The sequence below is a fragment of the Centropristis striata genome, chromosome 23 (genome assembly GCF_030273125.1).
Source record: "Centropristis striata isolate RG_2023a ecotype Rhode Island chromosome 23, C.striata_1.0, whole genome shotgun sequence".
In the NCBI taxonomy this organism is placed as follows: domain Eukaryota; kingdom Metazoa; phylum Chordata; class Actinopteri; order Perciformes; family Serranidae; genus Centropristis; species Centropristis striata.
In genome coordinates, this window is record NC_081539.1 from 183,117 (window position 1) to 206,593 (window position 23,477).

General features: G+C 39.3%; 1 protein-coding gene across 1 annotated transcript; it reads left to right on the forward strand.

The window, feature by feature from the left end:
- Positions 1-3,222: 3,222 nt before the first annotated feature.
- On the forward strand, positions 3,223-15,209 carry gcm2 (glial cells missing transcription factor 2). Its single transcript, XM_059327290.1, has 8 exons — positions 3,223-3,315; positions 11,577-11,640; positions 12,279-12,467; positions 12,723-12,835; positions 13,227-13,352; positions 13,432-13,688; positions 13,911-14,151; positions 14,895-15,209. Exons 1-8 carry the CDS (start codon positions 3,223-3,225, stop codon positions 15,207-15,209), a joined length of 1,398 nt encoding a protein of 465 aa, XP_059183273.1.
- The last annotated feature ends 8,268 nt before the right edge of the window (positions 15,210-23,477 follow it).

Consider the following 23,477-nt stretch of genomic DNA (forward strand, 5'->3'; position numbering starts at 1 on the left):
CTCTCTGTGTCGGGAGCGAGCACAGCTGCCGCTAATGAGCTCATCAGTGACGCGGCCGCGCATGCGCAGAGAGAAACAATGAAACTTAATGTGAAAATATTTTATTATATAACAAACTTACAACAAACACATTTATTATTTATTTCCACAATAATGTCACATTTAAATGAATTATTATCTCACATATTCATATAGGTTATTATATTATTCATAATTTATGAGCTGTAATAAATCTGAACTTTTTTATATTTCTTAAATGTAAAACATTTAATAAATATATAAATTAATTTAAGTATGTTTAAAAAAATATTTATTTAAACATGTTATTAAAATTAATATTCGGTCTCATTATATGAAATCATCTTTAGATTCAACACATTTTAATCCATAAATATTGATTTATTCTTCTGAATGTTTTTATTTGTTCACATTCAAGATCAACTGAACTAATAATAAGCAGTCTGTCCCATAGAGAGCAATGAGATTTTCCTCCAGCAGGAGGAGCCAGACCTTCATAATAAAAGCCCACAGAGATCTGTGTGTTAACAGGAATATCTTTCTCTCAGCAGTTTAACAAAATAAAAGCCTGGAAACAGGAAACGGGTAGTAGGAGAACTCCTACAAAGTAAAATGACTGTAACTGAGATGGTTGAAGGAAAGAACGTCACCAGGCTCAAATATATAAATATATAAATAATATATAAACATCTATAATATATAAATATATAAACATCTATAATATATAAATATATAAACATCTATAATATATAAATATATAAACATCTATAATATATAAATATATAAACATCTATAACATATAAATATATAAACATCTATAATATATAAATATATAAACATCTATAATATATAAATATATAAACATCTATAATATATAAATATATAAACATCTATAATATATAAACATATAAACATCTATAATATATAAATATATAAACATCTATAATATATAAAAATATAAACATCTATAACATATAAATATATAAACATCTATAATATATAAATATATAAACATCTATAATATATAAATATATAAACATCTATAACATATAAATATATAAACATCTATAATATATAAATATATAAACATCTATAATATATAAATATATAAACATCTATAATATATAAAAATATAAACATCTATAATATATAAACATATAAACATCTATAATATATAAATATATAAACATCTATAATATATAAATATATAAACATCTATAATATATAAATATATAAACATCTATAACATATAAATATATAAACATCTATAATATATAAATATATAAACATCTATAATATATAAATATATAAACATCTATAATATATAAAAATATAAACATCTATAATATATAAACATATAAACATCTATAATATATAAATATATAAACATCTATAATATATAAATATATAAACATCTATAATATATAAATATATAAACATCTATAATATATAAACATATAAACATCTATAATATATAAATATATAAACATCTATAATATATAAACATCTATAATGTATAAACATATAATCTATAATATATAGATATATAAACATCTATAATATATAAACATCTATAACATATAAACATCTATAATGTATAAACATATAATCTATAATATATAAATATATAAACATCTATAATATATAAACATCTATAATATATAAACATCTATAACATATAAACATCTATAATGTATAAACATATAATCTATAATATATAAATATATAAACATCTATAATATATAAACATCTATAATATATAAACATCTATAACATATAAACATCTATAATGTATAAACATATAATCTATAATATATAAATATATAAACATCTATAATATATAAACATCTATAATATATAAACATCTATAACATATAAACATCTATAATGTATAAACATATAATCTATAATATATAAATATATAAACATCTATAATATATAAACATCTATAATATATAAACATCTATAACATATAAACATCTATAATGTATAAAAATATAATCTATAATATATAAATATATAAACATCTATAATATATAAACATCTATAACATATAAACATCTATAATGTATAAACATATAATCTATAATATATAAATATATAAACATCTATAATATATAAACATCTATAATATATAAACATCTATAACATATAAACATCTATAATGTATAAACATATAATCTATAATATATAAATATATAAACATCTATAATATATAAATAACACATCAGTGACCAATCAGGGAGCTCCACCTGCTGCTGGCCCCGCCCACAACTCTCCACCCTCACACACACACTAGACCTGTCTGTCTGTCTGTCTGTCTGTCTGTCTGTGTGTCAGTCAGACAGGTTCTAACTGACCTCTCGTCCTTTAATTGATGACTAATGAGTTTGTTTGTTTTAGGAGAAACACTGAAGTGTTTCAACAACAAACACACACACACACACACACACACACACACACCTGTTCACTGTGTGTTTCTGTAAATCAGCATCTTTAAAACCTGAAACATAAAAAACATGAAAAGTCAAAAAAATAAAATAAAATCTGACGTGAAAAAAAATAAAAATAAAAAAACAGTCATAATAATAATAATAATAATAATAATAATAATAATAATAATAATAATAATAATAATAATAATAATGATGAATAGCCTATATAAAATATAAAACAAATAAAAATGAGAAAAAGAAATAAAGAAAGAACTTTGTGTCTGTTCATTAATATCTGATCCATAAACATTCTACGTCTTTACTTTTTATTATTATTATTATTATTATTATTATTATTATTATTATTATTATACCCCCCCCCCCCCCCCGGGCCCCGCCTCCCTCTGACTCACCTGAGCAGCTTCACCTTCATTCAGTCTGAAGCTGAAACTCAACAACACCACACACTGTTACTGCTGCTGCTCTAGACCAGGACCAGGACCAGGACCAGGACCAGGACCAGGACCAGGACCTGGAGGACTGACCGGGACCCGCACTGGGACCAAGACCGGGACCGGGACAAAGACAGGACAAGAACCGGGAAAAAGAACAAAACTTACAAGACTCAAAACTTACTCGGAACAAGACTTAGACCAGGACCAGGACCAGGACCAGGACCAGGACCAGGAAAAGGACCAGGAAAAGGACCAGAACCAGGACAAAGACACGGACCAGGACCAGGACCAGGACCAGGACCAGGACCAGCAGCATGTCCAGGGCCGAGGAGCGCGACGAGGCGGATTGTGTTTGTTCCGTCGGGATGAAGTTCACCTGGGACATCAACGACCCCAAACTGCCTCAGGTAAGACCCGGACCCGGTCCTAGTCCCGGACCCGGACCCGGTCCTAGTCCCGTACCCGGACCCGGTCCTAGTCCTAGTCCTAGACCCGGACCTAGTCCAGGTCCCGGTCCTGATAAAGTTCGTTAAACTGGTTTAAAGTTTGTTTGAGTTATTAATAATCAGATATTAATAATCAGAGTTTGGTTCCATTCGAAATAAATTCAGTTTTTATTATTATTATTTTTATATTAAATCATATTTCATCTTTATTATAAAAACCAAACAGTAAATAAATAAACAAACAACCGGAACATTTACAGTCTAAATTAACAATAATAAACAATATTTAACATGATAAATGTTTTTTACGGGCTGAAAGGTTTAATATTAATATTAATATTAAAATCTGTGATCGGTGATTAAAACAACACTCAGATAATAAACATGACATGTTTATTAAATATTAAAGTGGTTTATGATGTAAACATGAGGAGAATAAACCGAGCGGCAGAAATGATTCAGAATATTAAATCTGTTATATTTATATTTAATAATCTGGAGAGTTTTAGTTTGTTCCGTGTTTTAATAATAATAACGAGGCTTTGACTTTGTTACATAAAGGATTTATATAAACACTATACATATTAATATATAAATATCATAATAATTATCATAAAAATAATGTTTCAGATGTTCTGTTGAATCATTTCAGAGTTTAAAACAGATCAAAGTCTTTTTAGTGAATCAACAGAATAAAACGGATCGATCACTGTCAAATAATAATAATAATAATAATAATCATAATATAATGAAAATTATTTCATTATATTATGATTATTATTACGGCGGGTTGTATAATGTTAGTTTAAATGTAAATATCAGCAAAAATCTACTCTACTCTGTAAAAATGTAGAAAAAACGAGGAAAAGTCATTTACTCTGAAAAATCCTGTTATTTTTTATTATTATCACAATATTTATATATAAATATAATTATAATAATAATGAGTCTAAAAAGGTCTAAACCTGATTATTAAAAATAATTAAGTTTATTTACGGTAAAAAACAACAACAACAACAACTGTAAATAAAAACACCGCGCGGCTTTTAGTTTAAATGTAAAATATCAGCAAAATCTGTCATTCAGACTAATAAAATAAAAAAACTGCGCGTTTTCTACTTTATGACAGTAGAAGTTAAAGTTTTGTGCTTTTCTTTGATTTACGGTGATTTATGATTAATTTACAGTTTAATTTTTATATTTTGACAGCAAAACTGTTTGTTTTACTGTAAATAATCGGTTTATTTACGGCAAAACACGGTAAAAAACAACACGCTGAGCGGCTTTTATACTGTTAGTTTAAATATCCGCAAAAACTCTCATATTATTACTATTATTTATGATTATGATGGTTTTTCTCCTTTAACTTTACATGATAATTTTTATATTTTGACAGTAAAACTGAATGATTTACCGTAAATAAACAGTTTATTGACGTAAAACACGCTGAGCGGCTTTTATACTGTTAGTTTAAATGTAAATATCAGCAAAAACTCTCATTTACTCATAATTATTATTATTATAATAATAATAATTATTATTATTATTATTATTATCATAATGTGGGACATTTGTGAGGTTCTCTACATGTTCTTAGTCATCTTTTGCAGTATTAAAATACTTTATTAATACAGATATTTAAGGGCATTTTTACTGCGTGAGTGTGTGTGTGTGTGTGAGTGTGTGTGTGTGTGTGTGTGTGTGTGTGTGTGTGTGGAGTCTATATAACAATAAAAGAAATATCAACTCAATAATTCATTTTATTCCATAAATATAGTTTTAACTTGAATAATATCGACTCATTAACTTCTGTTATCTGCTGTTGTTTGTTGTATTGTGATATTTTTATATATTTAGTTGATAATAAAAGCATCATATTGTTTTATCTGCTTCATCATAAACCTTGTTGTTCTGAACAGAAACAACACTGTAACAGATAAAATGACTGAAGATAAAATAAATAACCTCCAGAATGATAATAAATGAAGTTTTACTGTCAATAACTGAAGGTTGAGACCTTTTAACAAACACTGTCAAAAATAATAAAACTGGTGTTTTTATGGTCAAAACCAGCAGAACTTTACCGTAATAAACACGCTGCAACTTCTTATAATATTACGGTAAAATGATATTAACACTGTTGATTTCACCTTTAAGATGGACATTTTATTACATATTTTACCATAAAACATAAGACAAAAAATGACTAAAAAGGAAACAAAAAAGACACAAAAAGACACAAAATGATTAAAAAAGACACAAAATGATTAAAAAAGACACAAAAAGACACAAAAAAGTTTTTCCATCAACAGAAACGCTGTTCTGCCAGAAAATACTTCATAAATGAAAGATGTATTTTACCATTAAATATGACAGTATATTTCTGAGGTATTAGTACATTTAACAGCGAGAAAAAGTATTTTTACCAAAGATAAATGTAAATAAATATTATATAAATATAATATATATAAATATATATATTATATTTATATATATATTATATAATATATATATATATTAATATAATACATAAATATTACATTAAATACATTTTACAGCGGAGTAATTTATTAAAAAACAATATCAATGTAATAAATCCTGTTCAGTGTTTCATTGTTACTGAAAGTGAATTAATCATTTATCATTTTACATGTTGAACAGTTTTAAAATCTACAGACATTTTGACAGAATAAACGTCAAAGAGTAAAAATATAATAATATAAAAAGAGTTATTAGATTATCTCATTTATTCTATTAATGTTTTATCTCTATTTTCCTCCTGAAGCTTTCTAAAAGCTTTTCTTTATGATTTACACATTAATATTCTACACAAGTCTGAAAAGAAAAACATGTCTCACATTAGGGCCTGTTATTATATTTATATATGAATATAATAATAATAATAATAATAATAATAATAATGAGACCAGAGGTTCTGTTGAATCTGTTAAAAATATAAAAACAGTCTTTTTCTCCTTTAACTTTACCTCGTCATCATTTTCATATTTTGACAGTAAAACTGAGAGTTTTTACTGTAAATAATCTGTTTATTATAAATAATAAAGTTTATTTACAGTAAAATACAGTAAAAACATGCTGAGTGGCTTTTATACTGTTATACTTTCATTCAGACTAAAAATCCTGTTACTTTTATTGTTATTTATGATTATTATAATATTTCTCCTTTAACTTCACTTGATCATTTTTATATTTTACAGCTAAACTGAGTTTAAAAACAGCAGAAGTTAAAGTTTAGTTCAGTTTTTATTCTTTGTTTTACGGTAATTAAAGAGTCTAATAATGATAAAATAATAATGTGATTTACTGTGTTTAATTTTATATATTATAATATTTCTAATGTGGTTTGACATTTTTACAGTAATTCATACAAACATGTAAATCATTAAAATCTCTCATCCAGATTAATAATAACTAATAATAATAAGTTATTTTATGATCATTGTGCGATATTTCTCCTTTATGACACATTTAACACTATGAGCAGTCATAAACACTACATAGAATCATAGAAAACACAATGAACACAGACATGAAGCTGCAGAAATAAATGTTCACTGTTGGATAAATACATGTTGCAAAACAAAAACACACACATTCATCCTGGTGGCAGAGGCTACACACACATTCATCCTGGTGGCAGAGGCTACACACACATTCATACTGGTGGCAGAGGCTACACACATTCATACTGGTGGCAGAGGCTACACACACATTCATCCTGGTGGCAGAGGCTACACACACATTCATCCTGGTGGCAGAGGCTACACACATTCATACTGGTGGCAGAGGCTACACACACATTCATCCTGGTGGCAGAGGCTACACACACATTCATCCTGGTGGCAGAGGCTACACACATTCATACTGGTGGCAGAGGCTACACACACATTCATACTGGTGGCAGAGGCTACACACACATTCATACTGGTGGCAGAGGCTACACACACATTCATCCTGGTGGCAGAGGCTACACACATTCATACTGGTGGCAGAGGCTACACACACATTCATCCTGGTGGCAGAGGCTACACACACATTCATCCTGGTGGCAGAGGCTACACACACATTCATCCTGGTGGCAGAGGCTACACACACATTCATACTGGTGGCAGAGGCTACACACACATTCATCCTGGTGGCAGAGGCTACACACACATTCATCCTGGTGGCAGAGGCTACACACACATTCATCCTGGTGGCAGAGGCTACACACACATTCATACTGGTGGCAGAGGCTACACACACATTCATACTGGTGGCAGAGGCTACACACACATTCATCCTGGTGGCAGAGGCTACACACACATTCATCCTGGTGGCAGAGGCTACACACACATTCATCCTGGTGGCAGAGGCTACACACACATTCATACTGGTGGCAGAGGCTACACACACATTCATCCTGGTGGCAGAGGCTACACACACATTCATACTGGTGGCAGAGGCTACACACACATTCATACTGGTGGCAGAGGCTACACACATTCATACTGGTGGCAGAGGCTACACACACATTCATCCTGGTGGCAGAGGCTACACACACATTCATCCTGGTGGCAGAGGCTACACACACATTCATACTGGTGGCAGAGGCTACACACACATTCATACTGGTGGCAGAGGCTACACACACATTCATACTGGTGGCAGAGGCTACACACATTCATCCTGGTGGCAGAGGCTACACACACATTCATCCTGGTGGCAGAGGCTACACACATTCATCCTGGTGGCAGAGGCTACACACATTCATCCTGGTGGCAGAGGCTACACACACATTCATCCTGGTGGCAGAGGCTACACACATTCATCCTGGTGGCAGAGGCTACACACATTCATCCTGGTGGCAGAGGCTACACACATTCATCCTGGTGGCAGAGGCTACACACACATTCATCCTTGTGGCAGAGGCTACACACATTCATCCTGGTGGCAGAGGCTACACACATTCATCCTGGTGGCAGAGGCTACACACATTCATCCTGGTGGCAGAGGCTACACACATTCATACTGGTGGCAGAGGCTACACACATTCATACTGGTGGCAGAGGCTACACACATTCATCCTGGTGGCAGAGGCTACACACATTCATCCTGGTGGCAGAGGCTACACACATTCATCCTGGTGGCAGAGGCTACACACATTCATCCTGGTGGCAGAGGCTACACACATTCATACTGGTGGCAGAGGCTACACACACATTCATCCTGGTGGCAGAGGCTACACACACATTCATCCTGGTGGCAGAGGCTACACACATTCATCCTGGTGGCAGAGGCTACACACACATTCATCCTGGTGGCAGAGGCTACACACACATTCATCCTGGTGGCAGAGGCTACACACATTCATCCTGGTGGCAGAGGCTACACACACATTCATACTGGTGGCAGAGGCTACACACATTCATACTGGTGGCAGAGGCTACACACACATTCATACTGGTGGCAGAGGCTACACACACATTCATACTGGTGGCAGAGGCTACACACACATTCATACTGGTGGCAGAGGCTACACACATTCATCCTGGTGGCAGAGGCTACACACACATTCATACTGGTGGCAGAGGCTACACACATTCATCCTGGTGGCAGAGGCTACACACATTCATCCTGGTGGCAGAGGCTACACACACATTCATCCTGGTGGCAGAGGCTACACACATTCATCCTGGTGGCAGAGGCTACACACATTCATCCTGGTGGCAGAGGCTACACACACATTCATCCTTGTGGCAGAGGCTACACACATTCATCCTGGTGGCAGAGGCTACACACATTCATCCTGGTGGCAGAGGCTACACACATTCATCCTGGTGGCAGAGGCTACACACATTCATACTGGTGGCAGAGGCTACACACACATTCATCCTGGTGGCAGAGGCTACACACACATTCATCCTGGTGGCAGAGGCTACACACACATTCATCCTGGTGGCAGAGGCTACACACATTCATCCTGGTGGCAGAGGCTACACACACATTCATACTGGTGGCAGAGGCTACACACATTCATACTGGTGGCAGAGGCTACACACATTCATCCTGGTGGCAGAGGCTACACACATTCATACTGGTGGCAGAGGCTACACACATTCATCCTGGTGGCAGAGGCTACACACATTCATACTGGTGGCAGAGGCTACACACATTCATACTGGTGGCAGAGGCTACACACATTCATACTGGTGGCAGAGGCTACACACACATTCATCCTGGTGGCAGAGGCTACACACACATTCATCCTGGTGGCAGAGGCTACACACATTCATACTGGTGGCAGAGGCTACACACACATTCATACTGGTGGCAGAGGCTACACACACATTCATACTGGTGGCAGAGGCTACACACACATTCATCCTGGTGGCAGAGGCTACACACATTCATACTGGTGGCAGAGGCTACACACACATTCATCCTGGTGGCAGAGGCTACACACATTCATACTGGTGGCAGAGGCTACACACATTCATACTGGTGGCAGAGGCTACACACACATTCATCCTGGTGGCAGAGGCTACACACACATTCATCCTGGTGGCAGAGGCTACACACATTCATACTGGTGGCAGAGGCTACACACACATTCATACTGGTGGCAGAGGCTACACACATTCATACTGGTGGCAGAGGCTACACACACATTCATCCTGGTGGCAGAGGCTACACACACATTCATCCTGGTGGCAGAGGCTACACACATTCATACTGGTGGCAGAGGCTACACACATTCATACTGGTGGCAGAGGCTACACACATTCATCCTGGTGGCAGAGGCTACACACATTCATACTGGTGGCAGAGGCTGAACGCTGCCACCAGCAGGAATTAATTCTCCCTGATGAACCAGCATCAGGAGACAGCAGGGTTCAGTATCTTGCTCAAGGAGACTTCATGGTCAGGGATGGAACCACCAACCCTCCGGTCGGTGGGCAGCCGCTCTACCAGCCGCCCGTCCACATTCAGTCTGTCCAACAGGGGAGAACCTCCTGGCACCTCCTCCTGTGTCCCCACATGGAGATCCACCTGGTGAAAGGAGCTTCCACCTCCATGAGGAGCAGAACTCCTCTTTGGGTTAGGAAACGTTGATGAACCCTTCATACTGAACCGCTGTCTGACCTGGAGGGCTCTGTGGAAACTCCTCCTGCTCCTCCTGCTGCCCCAACAGATCAAAACTCCTCCACATAGACGGGATGCTCCTCCTGCTCCTCCTGCTGCCCCAACAGATCAAAACTCCTCCACATAGACGGGATGCTCCTCCTGCTGCCCCAACAGATTAAAACTCCTCCACATAGACGGGATGCTCCTCCTGCTGCCCCAACAGATCAAAACGAGGAGGTGCTGAGTGTTGTTGGGCTCCAGGTTGGCCTGATGCTGGAACACCTCCTGACTGCTGCTGACCCAATGACCAACAAAAGACACAAAATGACCAAAAATACACAAAAGAGGTGTAGGGTTTAATAGTTTTTAATAGTTTTTAATAGGGTTTAATAGTTTTTAATGGTTTTTAATAGTTTTTAATAGGGTTTAATAGTTTTTAATAGAGTTTAATAGGGTTTAATAGTTTTTAATAGTTTTTAATAGTTTTTAATAGGGTTTAATAGTTTTTAATAGAGTTTAATAGGGTTTAATAGTTTTTAATAGGTTTTAATAGTTTTTAATAGGGTTTAATAGGGTTTAATAGTTTTTAATGGTTTTTAATAGTTTTCAATAGTTTTTAATAGGGTTTAATAGTTTTTAATAGGGTTTAATAGGGTTTAGTGTTTTAGCAATTGAGAAAAACTGTAATGTGAGTAAATACATTAAATGTAATTAAATATTAAAAACGACTGTTAGAGGTCGACTCAAGGTGTGTGTGTGTGTGTGTGTGTGAGTGTGAGTGTGTGTGTGTGTGTGTGAGTGTGTGTGTGTGTGTGTGTGTGTGTGTGTGAGTGTGAGTGTGTGTGTGTGTGTGTGTGTGTGTGTGTGTGTGAGTGTGTGTGTGTGTGTGTGTGCTGACTCAGCTCTTCTCTTGTTGATCAAACAGTCAAAACTGGTTTTTTATATTTTTGTTTTCAGTGAAACCAAAACAAACGATCAGCTGATTCTCAGTCACACACACACCCAGTTATTATTATTATTAATATTAAATAGTTATTAATCTGTCTGTCTGTCTGCCTGTCTGTCTGCCTGTCTGCCTGTCTGTCTGTCTGTAGGACACGAAGCAGTTCGACCCGTTCCAGGAGTGGACAGACGGTTACGTTCGTTACATCTACAGCGGTGAGAAACATTTAGCAGAGTCAGAAATTATATATATATATATATATATATATATATATATATATATATACATGCTGATATAACGTTTATTAATGTCAGTAATTCAATAACACATTCTATAGATCCATTACACACAGAATTAAAAACATTTCATGTCTTCATTTATTTAATTTATTCTCATTATAATGATTATTACTTTGACATTTAATGAACACATAAAATTCACTGTCTCAAAAAATGTGGATATTACAAAAGATCAATTTTAAAAAGTCTGTTTCATATGTAAATGTTGTTTAATATGAAAAGTGTGTCATCTGTATGACTCAATACTTGAACTAGTGAGATGGACTTTATCAGATTCTGATCTGTAGATCCTGTAGGAGTCAATGAGACCCCGAACACAAGAAATATATGATGTTCATTTATCAACTCCAGAACAGACAAAAAGACACAAAATGACCAAAAAAACATAAAATTCCTGGAGACTTATATATATATATGTGTGTGTGTGTGTGTGTGTGTGTGTGTGTGTGTGTGTGTGTGTGTGTGTGTGTGTGTGTGTGTGTGTGTGTGTGTGTGTGTGTGTGTGTGGTGTGTGTGTGTGTGTGTGTGTGTGTGTGTGTGTGTGTGTGTCCCAGCCGAGGATAAGAACGCCCAGAGGCACCTGTCTGGTTGGGCCATGAGGAACACCAACAACCACAACTGTCAGATCCTGAAGAAGTCTTGTCTGGGGGTGGTGGTCTGCTCCCGAGGCTGCTCGCTGCCCGACGGGTCCCGCCTGCAGCTCCGCCCCGCCATCTGTGACAAGGCCCGCCAGAAACAGCAGAGTAAGGACCCGTTTAGACCCCTGGGACCCCCTCAGACCTCCTCAGACCTCCTCAGACCCCCTCCGACCCGTTCAGACCCCCTCAGACCTCCTCAGACCCCCTCGGACCCTCTCAGACCCCCCTCAGACACCTCAGACCCCCTCAGACCTCCTCAGACCCCTTCAGACCCCCTCAGACCCTCTCAGACCCCCTCAGACCTCCTCGAACCCCCTCGGACCCCCTCGGACCCCCTCTGACGGTGTCTTTGTGTTTCAGAGAAGCTGTGTCCGAGCTGCAGCGCCGCCCTGGAGCTGCTGCCGTGCCGCGGCCACAGCGGTTACCCCGTCACCAACTTCTGGAGGGTCGACGGCAAGGCCATCTTCTTCCAGGTCCCACAGCACACCATCTAACAGGGCCCTCCCAGTCCAAGCAGGCTCACAGGGTCCCTGGACTGGCTTAAACCAGATCCTGGTAGTCTGAAAACCAGATCCTGGTAATCTGAACAGACTACAACCAGAACCTGGTAGTCTGAACTGGTTTAAGCCAGATCCTGGTAGTCTGAAAACCAGATCCTGTTAGCCTGAACTGGTTTAAACCAGATCCTGGTAGCCTGAACTGGTTTAAACCAGATCCTGGTAGCCTGAACTGGTTTAAACCAGATCCTGGTAGCCTGAACTAGTTTGAACCAGATGCTGAAGAACTAAACCAGATTGAATTGATTCTGAAGGTCCAGATTGGGTTGTTTTGTTTACTGTTGTTGTTGTTGTTGTGGTCCTGCAGGCTAAAGGGGTCCACGATCACCCCAGACCCGAGTCCAAATCCGAGACTGAAGCCAGAAGAAGTTCGGTGAAGCGACGCGTCAGCTCGCCGCCGTTCACGCCGAAGAGACGACTCATCGAAACCCAGGTCCTCCAGAGACCACATCAGCTGTTTGAGATGTTGTTGTTGTTTACTGTTTACTCATTTGTTGTGTTTACGGCCTCAGGCTCTGGGCCCCGCCCTCCTGTCCTGCGTGGATCCGGCGGACCGGATCTCCTTCATGGAGCCCAGCTACCCGCAGCATTACCCAGCATTCCAGAGTCCAGAGCCCTACTACAACCCCCACAATGCACTGGGGGAGGCCCCGCCCACGCTGCAGAAACCAGCCAATCCCAGGCTCTACATGGGCCGGCCCGGCTACGAGTTCCAAGGATACCTGACCTCGCCCTCGTACCCCATGACCTCTGACCTCTGTGACCCCAGGTGAGCTCCAAACCAGGTTCTGGACATTTAAACACCTTTTACTCCAAATCTGGACCAGATCCTGGTAGTCTGAACTGGTTTAAACCAGATCCTAGTCGTCTGATCAGGTTTAAAAATCTGCTGTAATGGTCTAACAGGTCTGGTCCAGGCCAGTTCAATAAGTTCTGGTCCAACCTTGGAACCAGGTCTACAGGTCTAACCGAGGTTGTGGTTTCTGTGCAGGGTGACTCCGGTCCTGGGTTCCTCCTCCTCCTCGGCGGCCTCCTCGGCTCCTCTCTCCTCCTCCTGCTCCTCCTTCGACCCCCAGACCAAGTCCCCCGCCGGCTGGAAGGAGCTCCTGAAGAGCTCCGCCCCCTACGGCGACAACCACCACTACTACAGCACCGAGTACCCCTGCCGGTACCCCCCCGCCGCCCCGGGGTCCCCCGCCGCCCTGCAGACCATCATCACCACCACCACCAAGGTGAGGGGGGCTCATCAGGGGGGTCCAGACCTTAGACCTGCAGGCCCAGGTCTGTCAGCCAATCAGGAGACAGTAGAACCAAAAACCCCTCAAAGCTGCAGTTGGTAATGGGTCCATTTGAAGGAAAACCAGTTTCAGTCGCTGGTGTTTAAATCTCTCTGGTTATAGTAAGGGGGGCGGGCCGGTCCTCAGGGAGTCAGGGTCTGGGACCAGAACAAACCACCCGAACCATCAGAGGGACGGATTTAATCTCAAACAAAAGAAGCTACCTGATTCCAACGAGGTTTGGACATTGTGTAAAATGTTTATTTACATAATATCAGTTTGAACATTAAGTGTATTATAGATCCTGGTTGTCTGAAAACCAGATCATGGTAGTCTGAACTGGTTTGAACCAGATCCTGGTAGTCTGAACTGGTTTGAACCAGATCCTGGTAGTCTGAGCTGGTTTGAACCAGATCCTGGTAGTCTGAACAGGTTTAAACCAGATCCTAGTAGTCTGAACTGGTTTGAACCAGATCCTAGTAGTCTGAACTTGTTTGAACCAGATCCTGGTAGTCTGAACAGGTTTAAACCAGATCCTAGTAGTCTGAACTGGTTTGAACCAGATCCTGGTAGTCTGAACAGGTTTGAACCAGATACTGGTAGTCTGAACAGGTTTGAACATTAGACTTGTCTCTGTGAATATATTTGTGAGTATTTGTTTGAGGTGTGAGACATTAACGGGTCCTGGTCCTCCGCAGGTCTCCTACCAGCCGTGTCCGAAGCCTCCCGCGGCGCTGCCGTCCTACCAGTCCTGTCCCAAACCTCCCGCCGGACTCCCGTCCTACCAGTCCTGTGCACCTCCTAAACCCGCCGGACTCCCCGGCTGCTCGTCGCTGCTGGACGACGCGTCCTCGTCCTCGTACTCCACCGAGGTGAAGGTGACGGACGAGTCCGGCGGCGTCATCAAGTCCCTGTCCTTCCAGCCGGAGTCCCTCCAGACCAAGACGGAGCGCGCCGACGGCTACGACTACCGCTACACCTACCCCAACACGTACCGCTATGAGGACTACTGAGACCAGGACCCCAACACGTACCGCTACGAGGACTACTGAGACCAGGACCCCAACGCGTACCGCTACGAGGACTACTGAGACCAGGACCCCAACACGTACCGCTACAAGGACTACTGAGACCAGGACTGAACGGAGCAGCAGCTACGGAGACGCAAAGGGGGACAAGGTCAAAGAACTCTTTACAACAAGAGACTAGAGTCCTGGACTCTACTGTGCCCCTCTAGTCCAGGTTCTGATCATCACAGGAGGTTCACCAGCTGGTTCTGGAGCTTTCAGCTACACTCATGGCCTTCCTCAGCAGGAGCAGTTGCAGGTTACAGGGAGTTACTCAGCAGTCCACAGTCCTAGAGTCCAAGAGTCCCAGAGTCCAAGAGTCCAGAGTCCCAGAGTCCAGAGTCCCAGAGTCCAAGACTCCACAGTCCCAGAGTCCAAGAGTCCAAGAGTCCAGAGTCCTAGAGTCCCAGAGTCCACAGTCCCAAAGTCCAGAGTCCCAGAGTCCATAGTCCCAACGTCCAGAGTCCCAGAATCCAAGAGTCTCAGAGTCCAAAGTCCCAGAGTCCACAGTCCAGATTTCCACAGTCCCACAGTCCAAGAGTCTAGAGTCCAGAGTCCCAGAGTCCAGAGGGTGGGGGGGTGGTAGCCTCATGCCTCCATGGTTGAGAAAGCGCGCTAAAGTGCCCTCAAAATTGGTGAAAACAAGAGGAAGTGCCTTATTGGCTGCCCTCTCGGGTTCCCTTCATACAATAAATGATGATGATGTGCCCTCTAAAACAAGAATATGGCAAACCGAAAAAACCTGTTGTGGTCAGCTAACAAGGTGCAGACGTTCCTCTCTTTGGTAGCCGACGAACGGGGAACGTCAAAGAGGCGTTGCTTACATGTGGCGTCGCTATGACGAACTAAAAACTAGTAACCCGTCCGGGCTGCCAGAGGTCCAAACACACTGTTGTATAAACTGTTTGGTAGCCGCGAGCTAACATCAGCTAACAATTAAAGTTGTTTTATACAAAAAGCTATGATTGCTTCCTGTCTCTTAACACATGCAGCTTTCAAAATAAGAGCATAGTGTGTTAGCAGAATCCACCACAGAAGACTGTCAAAATAAGATGAAATAAAACAATAAACAACCCTTATTCTCCATCCGATGATTCATTAAAATATGCAATGATTAAGATCAGTGGATATGATGGAAGAGTGGCATTAGAATGTGTGAGAGGCTCCAAGTTTGGGCTTTTATGGGATAAAAATGCTCCAGGGGGCCCCAGACCCCCCGAGATGGTTCGGTTCGATGGTTTTAACTGTCAGTACCAGATCATTGATTACTTTGATCTGGATCTCCTTTAACTTCATGCTGATCGTAATCAAGGATGAGGATTATTCATCAGGCATCAGAGCTGCTGCTGGGACCCGAGCAGAAGGGGCCCTTGTTATTGTTTCGCCCTTCAAACAGTCTGAGTCCAACACTGGTCCCAGAGTCCCAGAGTCCCAGAGTCCCAGAGTCCCAGAGTCTTAGAGTCCTCTGTCCCAGAGTCCTAGAGTCCCAGAGTCTTAGAGTCTTAGAGTCCTCTGTCCCAGAGTCCTAGAGTCCCAGAGTCTTAGAGTCCCAGAGTCCTAGACTCTTAGAGTCCTCTGTCCCCGGTCTCTGAGGTTCAGGCAGAAACCTCCCTGGTTTGTTTTTGAAGCTGTACCAGTAAAACAAAAGATGCTGCTGAAGTCCATGAGGGCGTCTGAGAGCTCCTGAAACACTCTGAGCTGTTTCCAGACTGAAGTCCCACAGCGGAACAGAACCCGGTTCTCTGATCTGATCAATAAATATGAAAGTTTGTCAGTCGATTCATCATCATCATCATCATCATCATCATCATCATCATAATGTTTCTGAGTTATTTATTGAATCAGCTGAAGATCTGAAACATTAATAAACTGTTAATAAACTGTTAATAAACTGTTGGACAGACGATACTCGATTCTCTCGTTTCTCTTTCCTTCACATCAGTCCTCATACTCATATTATATAGAATATACATTAGATATGATATATATATATGACTGTATATATATATATATATATATGTATATATATGTATATATATATGTATATATACATATATATGTATATATATATATATATACATTTATATATATATACATATATATATGTATATATATACATATATACATATATATATGTATGTATATGTATATATATATATATATGTCTCTGGTGGACCTGGGCGTCCCTCCTCAGGCCCTGCAGCAGGATCAAAGCAGTCTGGATGGTGTGTCTGAGTGTGTGTGTGTGTGTGTGAGTGTGAGTGTGTGTGTGTGTGTGTGTGTGTGTGTGAGTAATAGATGTTGTTTTGACAGGGACACGCTGGGACAGGAGGCGTCCTCCGTCTGAACCTTTAAACACTGAGTCCTCTGTCACTACGTTCCATTAGAGACAGTCAGACGGATTTATACACCTTCTGAGGACAGACAGACAGAGAGACAGACAGGCAGACAGACAGACAGACAGACAGACAGACAGGCAGAGAGAGAGACAGGCAGAGAGAGACAGACAGGCAGACAGACAGACAGACAGACAGACAGGCAGAGAGAGAGACAGACGGATTTATACACCTTTTGAGGACAGACAGACAGAGAGAGAGACAGAAAGACGGACGCTCGTCTCCATCACGTCTCTTCTTCTTCTGCTGGTTTTTAGATGTGACATATATTATTATTATTATTATTATTATTATTATTATTAGGGCCTCGGGGCAATCTCCCCAGCACTGGTCCCATCCAGCAATATCTGTAGGGACCAGTGCTGCACTACTGTTATACTGTGGATTTCTTCTTCTTCCTCTTCCGGACGCAATTTCATCCCGCTACAAATTATATATCAAAACGTGCGGTTTGATCGGGATCGGTGTGCAAAATTAGTCTTCTCCCTCACAATCCTCTGGTAAAGCTGTCAGAGTTATAGTTTGGGCGTAGGACGCACAGATGATCCACCAACACCACCAACAGCCTCATTGGCTCCCATATTAAAAACACAGGAAGATTTCTGAAAAAGGAAGATGGAACAGTTTTTTTAGATCGCTCTAACAAAGCTATTTTTTAATTTTTCTGAAAAACAACAACATATGTAGACGTTCAGGAAGAACTCAGGACGCTCAAAATGAAATCTGATCAATGATAGGTATTATAATGTGCATAATTACCTATCTTTATAAGAAACAATGTCAATACTAAAATATGTAATAGGCAACATGTTAGCAGTATTTACCGTACACAATAGTTCCACTAGTAGCCTAATAGAAGTGCAATGCCATCGTCTCACACGTTTCTGTGTAAAACGTATCTCAGTGGATGTTTTTCTGAGCTGCAGCTGTTGAATGAATCAGTTGTTGTGGCGTGATAGCAGACGGAGCTTTTTTTTGCACTTACTTGTATCCAGCTGGTGGTGGTTCTCCCACCACTGAATATGCTGCTGTGGGCCAAGAAGAAAATGCTTTGTCATCTAGATCAGTAGTTCTCAACCTTTTTTAGTCGCGACCCCCAATTTAACATCCATGTTGTCCGCGACCCTCGATCACTGAACACAATCTCACACACACAGTTCAGATCACCGAAAAAAAGAAACAAAATGACCAAAAATGGAAACAAAATGACCAAAAAGACACAAAATCACCCAAAAAAAGACACAAAATGACCAAAGAAAGGAAACAAAATGACCAAAAAAGACACAAATTGACCACAAAATGACCAAAAAAAGACATTAAGTGACCAAAAAGACTAAAACACATTAACACATGAACACTTTAACACAGTGGAGACAGAGCTGACTTCCAAAATGATTTGGAGACCCCCAGAAATCATCTCGCGACCCCAATTGGGGTCCCGACCCCAAGGTTGAGAATAGCTGATCTAAGGAACTCCAAACTGAAGTTTCACGTTTCCGTACCGCAGGTAGCTAGTGCTAGTGCTAACGCGGTGACATGTATCCAACACCACTAACGTTACTGTTCAAGTACAATAACCTATTGACGTTCATTTAAAGTCGCATATTCCTATCAAAACATTTACAAAATCATAACGCATCCACAAGATAAATACCGGGGCAACTTGTTTGCTATATTTGGAGCTAGCTCCTAACGGATAACTAGCTGTAGCATGCTAAACGGGACGGTGTTAATACATGTCAATACATTAATAAACTATTCAGAGGCCATTTTAAATATGAATATGTACGACAAAAGGTACATCTGTAGGGTTCGGGAGCTGCAGGCGCTGTTGTCTCGGCCGCCATTACAAACAGTTTTCCGAGCTGAGCGGCTCGCCTGGCTCCGCCTCCTCCGCTACGTAGACAAGATGGCGGCCGTTGAGGGCGTAAAGGTCACATCGTTGCACACTCAGCGCTTTGACCTCCAGGTCCACTTCTCTTGACCGCGGTCAGAATCAGAACATCCTGCGTACTCAAACTAAATATAGTATCAGTACACAGCTCATGTTTAATGCATCAACTCTTTTACTGCAAAGGATCAAATCACCTCCACCAACATGCAGCATGACTTTACTGTTTGTGAAGAGTGTTTACTGGGTTTTTTGTGTATTTTTTGTAATTTTTGTATGTGTTTCCTGTGTGTTTTTATGTTTTTTTTGTATTTTTTTTTTAATGTGTTTTTTATGTGTTTTATTTTTGTTTTTTGGATGTTTTTATTGGTATTTTATATATATATATATATATGTATATAAATATACATATATATATATATATATATATATATATATATATATGTATATATACATATATATATATATATATATATATATATATATATATATATAATTATAATTTTTTTGTTGATTTTGTGTCTTCAGATTTAGATGTGGTAGATTTTGTGTCTTCAGCTGGAGTAAATGTTTTAGAGTGTTTTAACGTCGGTACATGTCGTCAGATGTTCAGAGACGAGTCACACATCAGATAACATCACTGTCCTGTCCCTTTAAGAAGCCAACTGATAAGACTTCTCACGGCACGCAGAGCAGCCAGTATCAACACACACACACACACACACACACACACACACACACACACACACACACACACAGACGTGATTATGTTCTGTGTGTTTCTGCAGTTTGATAGTTTTTTATCTTTCATCTTTGTTTCCAAAGTTTTGCTTTTATGGCTTTGAAGCTGATATGATTTCCATTTCTTTCTGCAGCAGCTTTTTGTTTATAGGGGCCCTGCACCCATCTCACCCATCTCACCATCCTCCTCCTCCTCCTCCTCCTCCTCCTCCTCCTCACCATCCTCCTCCTCCTCCTCCTCCTCCTCCTCCTCCAGCTGCAGCGTCCTGACATGATAAAAGGTTCCTGTGACTCTGAGGATCTGAGTCCTCTCAGCGCTGAGCCCCACGTCTGTTTTACTGTTATAATCTGTTAATGTGCTATAATGTGTTATAATGTGTTATAAAGTGTTATAATGTGTTAAAGTGGACTGTGGAGGATTCATCAGCTTCTTGTTGAGTCCTCCGTAAAGAACAAAGGTTGAATTTTTCACCTTCAACAACCCAAACATCTCCAGCCGTCCTCTCAGTCAGATCTCCGTCTGCTGCTGTTTCCTCTCTTTAGTTCCTGAGAGTTTAATCGTCATGTGAAAGTGACACAAAATGACCAACAATAGATGCAAAAATGATCAAAAATGACTAAAAAACACACAAAATGACAGAAAATAGATGTAAAAATGACTAAAGTTACAGTCGTGCACTCTCAACCCGGACTAGTTGACTTTACTCTCAAACCTGTTGCCCACTTTAGCTTCAACACAAGCTGAAACTAAATATGGAACCTTAAGTTTATTATTTAGATTTATTAGTAGTGTGTACTCAAAATCATTAACTAAAACTAGCTGACTAGTTACTAGTACTGCTACTACTATATGACTAGTTATTGCTACTTATCATTTATTATTTAAAATACTGTATGAAACGTAGTTTCAATTAAAGTGGATGGAAATTTAAAATAAAACACCTCTAAATGCTCCAATGCATTTTATTTTATTTTTAAAATGGAAAAACACAGCCAGGTCAACCTAAAAATATGAATCTGAAAAAGGTTATTTCAAATAATTGAAACAGTTACTGAGGTAGCATAAATAAAAACAACAATAGAAAAAAACACAGAATAGAACAAGAACAAGAACACTAAAGAAGTTAAGAAAAGAACATCAGTTGGTAGGATGGTTGGAAAGATGAAGGTAATAATTAAACTGGTGATATGATGCAACAATGCTATAGTGACTAGACGGTATATAATAATAATAATAGTACAGTATATAAAATATATAATATAATATTTTTTGTGGATTGTATGCAAAATGTATAAAAAATGTCCTTCCTGGGTAACAGGAATGGATTTTAAAATAATTCAAATTTCTACCATTGTTAGCTTATAAAAGTTAATAGATATACATTTTTAGAGTTCAACAAACAATTACTGCTCAGAAAAACATAGTTTTATCAAAAATGTTTGCGATATATTTGGTTAGTTATACTGGAATGGGCTTATTAGGTGCTCTTGATCGTACAATCTTTCATGCCAAAAAGAGAAAAAAACTGGAAAATGTATTAGAATACTTTACAGTAAAGGCAAAAATATTTGTCATTGTATCCTCAACTCAAGAAAACCTGATTGTGTAAGATAATATTACATTTTAGGTTAGATTACTTCACTGCATCACTGTTACCCGGAATGACATGCTGTTATCCAGGAATGACGTACTGCAAGATTTCAAAGTTTTTCACTACTCATGAATATATCTTTTCAACAGTCATACATAGTACAAAGGGAGAGACACTGAGAACTGTTAAATATTTGAAAAATAATTTTTCAATCTCAATTTCAAAAACAGAACTGACCGTTCAACAGAAGACAAGTCAGGTTGAGAAAGAAAGAAAGAAGGAAAGAGAAAGAAAGAAAGAAAGAAAGAAAGAAAGAAAGAAAGAAAGAAAGAAAGAAAGAAAGAAAGAAAGAGATGGGGTCAATTTGACCCTTGAGGACGGTATGAGGGTTAAATGTAGGCATTTCATAAATTAATTTTTATAGTTAGATTTAAGCCCGGACGTTACTCAGGAAGGACATTTTGGTACTTTTGAGCACCATAGCTCCTTAAATGTTTATTTCTTACAATAGGTAATGATCTAAGTAAGTAGAGAGGAGTGGGTTGGAGAACATAATGTAGTGTTTTAAAATGTTTATTTATTTATTACATAATAAATATGCTTCGGACCCTGAAATTGAGACGTCTCGTCTTTGACCCTTATACATTAAAACATTTTTAAATTATGTAAAAATAAACGCAGAATGCCGTAAAGACAAATAAAACAATCACTAAAACCTGCCAGTCTGTGAGCAGTCCTGACTTCCACCGGCCGCCGCGCCCGCCGCCGCGCCCGCCGCCGCGCTCGCCGCTCTCCGCGCCGCTGAGCTTTCGATCCGTAGCGTTTACATTCTTACCGCCAGCCGTTGCTAAACCTCGTAAATCTCCACAGAGCAGATTGCACCAGACAGGAAGTCAAACAGGAAGTCAAACAGGAAGCCAAACAGGAAGTCAAACAGGAAGTCAAACAGGAAGTCAAACAGGAAGCCAAACAGGAAGTCAAACAGGAAGCCAAACAGGAAGTCAAACAGGAAGCCAAACAGGAAGTCAAACAGGAAGTCAAACAGGAAGCCAAACAGGAAGCCAAACAGGAAGTCAAACAGGAAGCCAAACAGGAAGTCAAACAGGAAGCCAAACAGGAAGTGTTCTCGTTCGCTACGCCGCCGTTCCAGGGCCGCTCCGTGCCTCCCCAGACTGTTAACACTAAGCTAGCTTCAACATGGTAGCTGACACTATGTTGAGTGGACATCAGCTAGCGTTAGCCTGCTATTAGCATGTATTTACACCATGCACACGTTCAAACAGAAAGTTCCCACAAAGATAACGAGGTTACAAGAGTTATTTCACACACTAACCGCTGTTTCCCGTCAGAGTCGTCTGTCCAAGTGTAAAGAACCGCACAGTTCCCTTGCCTTGTCACGTCACCAGGCATGTTTCTGAACTAGACCCCTCCCTTTTCCTATTAAAGTAAACATACCAAGTTATCTCTGCTAAACATGATTAGTGCAATAAATATTATAGTACAAGCAACTAATGTTGTTTAGTAATGAGAGCAGGTTTTTACAAAACATAAAGAATAACGATCACTCGGAAGTTTAATTAGAAAACTAAATCTG

Excerpts from the sequence above, each read along its gene's own strand:
- gcm2 (XM_059327290.1), top strand. The coding sequence starts at position 3,223 with ATGTCCAGGGCCGAGGAGCGCGACGAGGCGGATTGTGTTTGTTCCGTC. Across the intron at positions 13,689-13,910 it reads TCTGACCTCTGTGACCCCAG|GGTGACTCCGGTCCTGGGTT; the intron begins GTGAGCTCCAAA and ends GTTTCTGTGCAG. Across the intron at positions 14,152-14,894 it reads TCATCACCACCACCACCAAG|GTCTCCTACCAGCCGTGTCC; the intron begins GTGAGGGGGGCT and ends GGTCCTCCGCAG.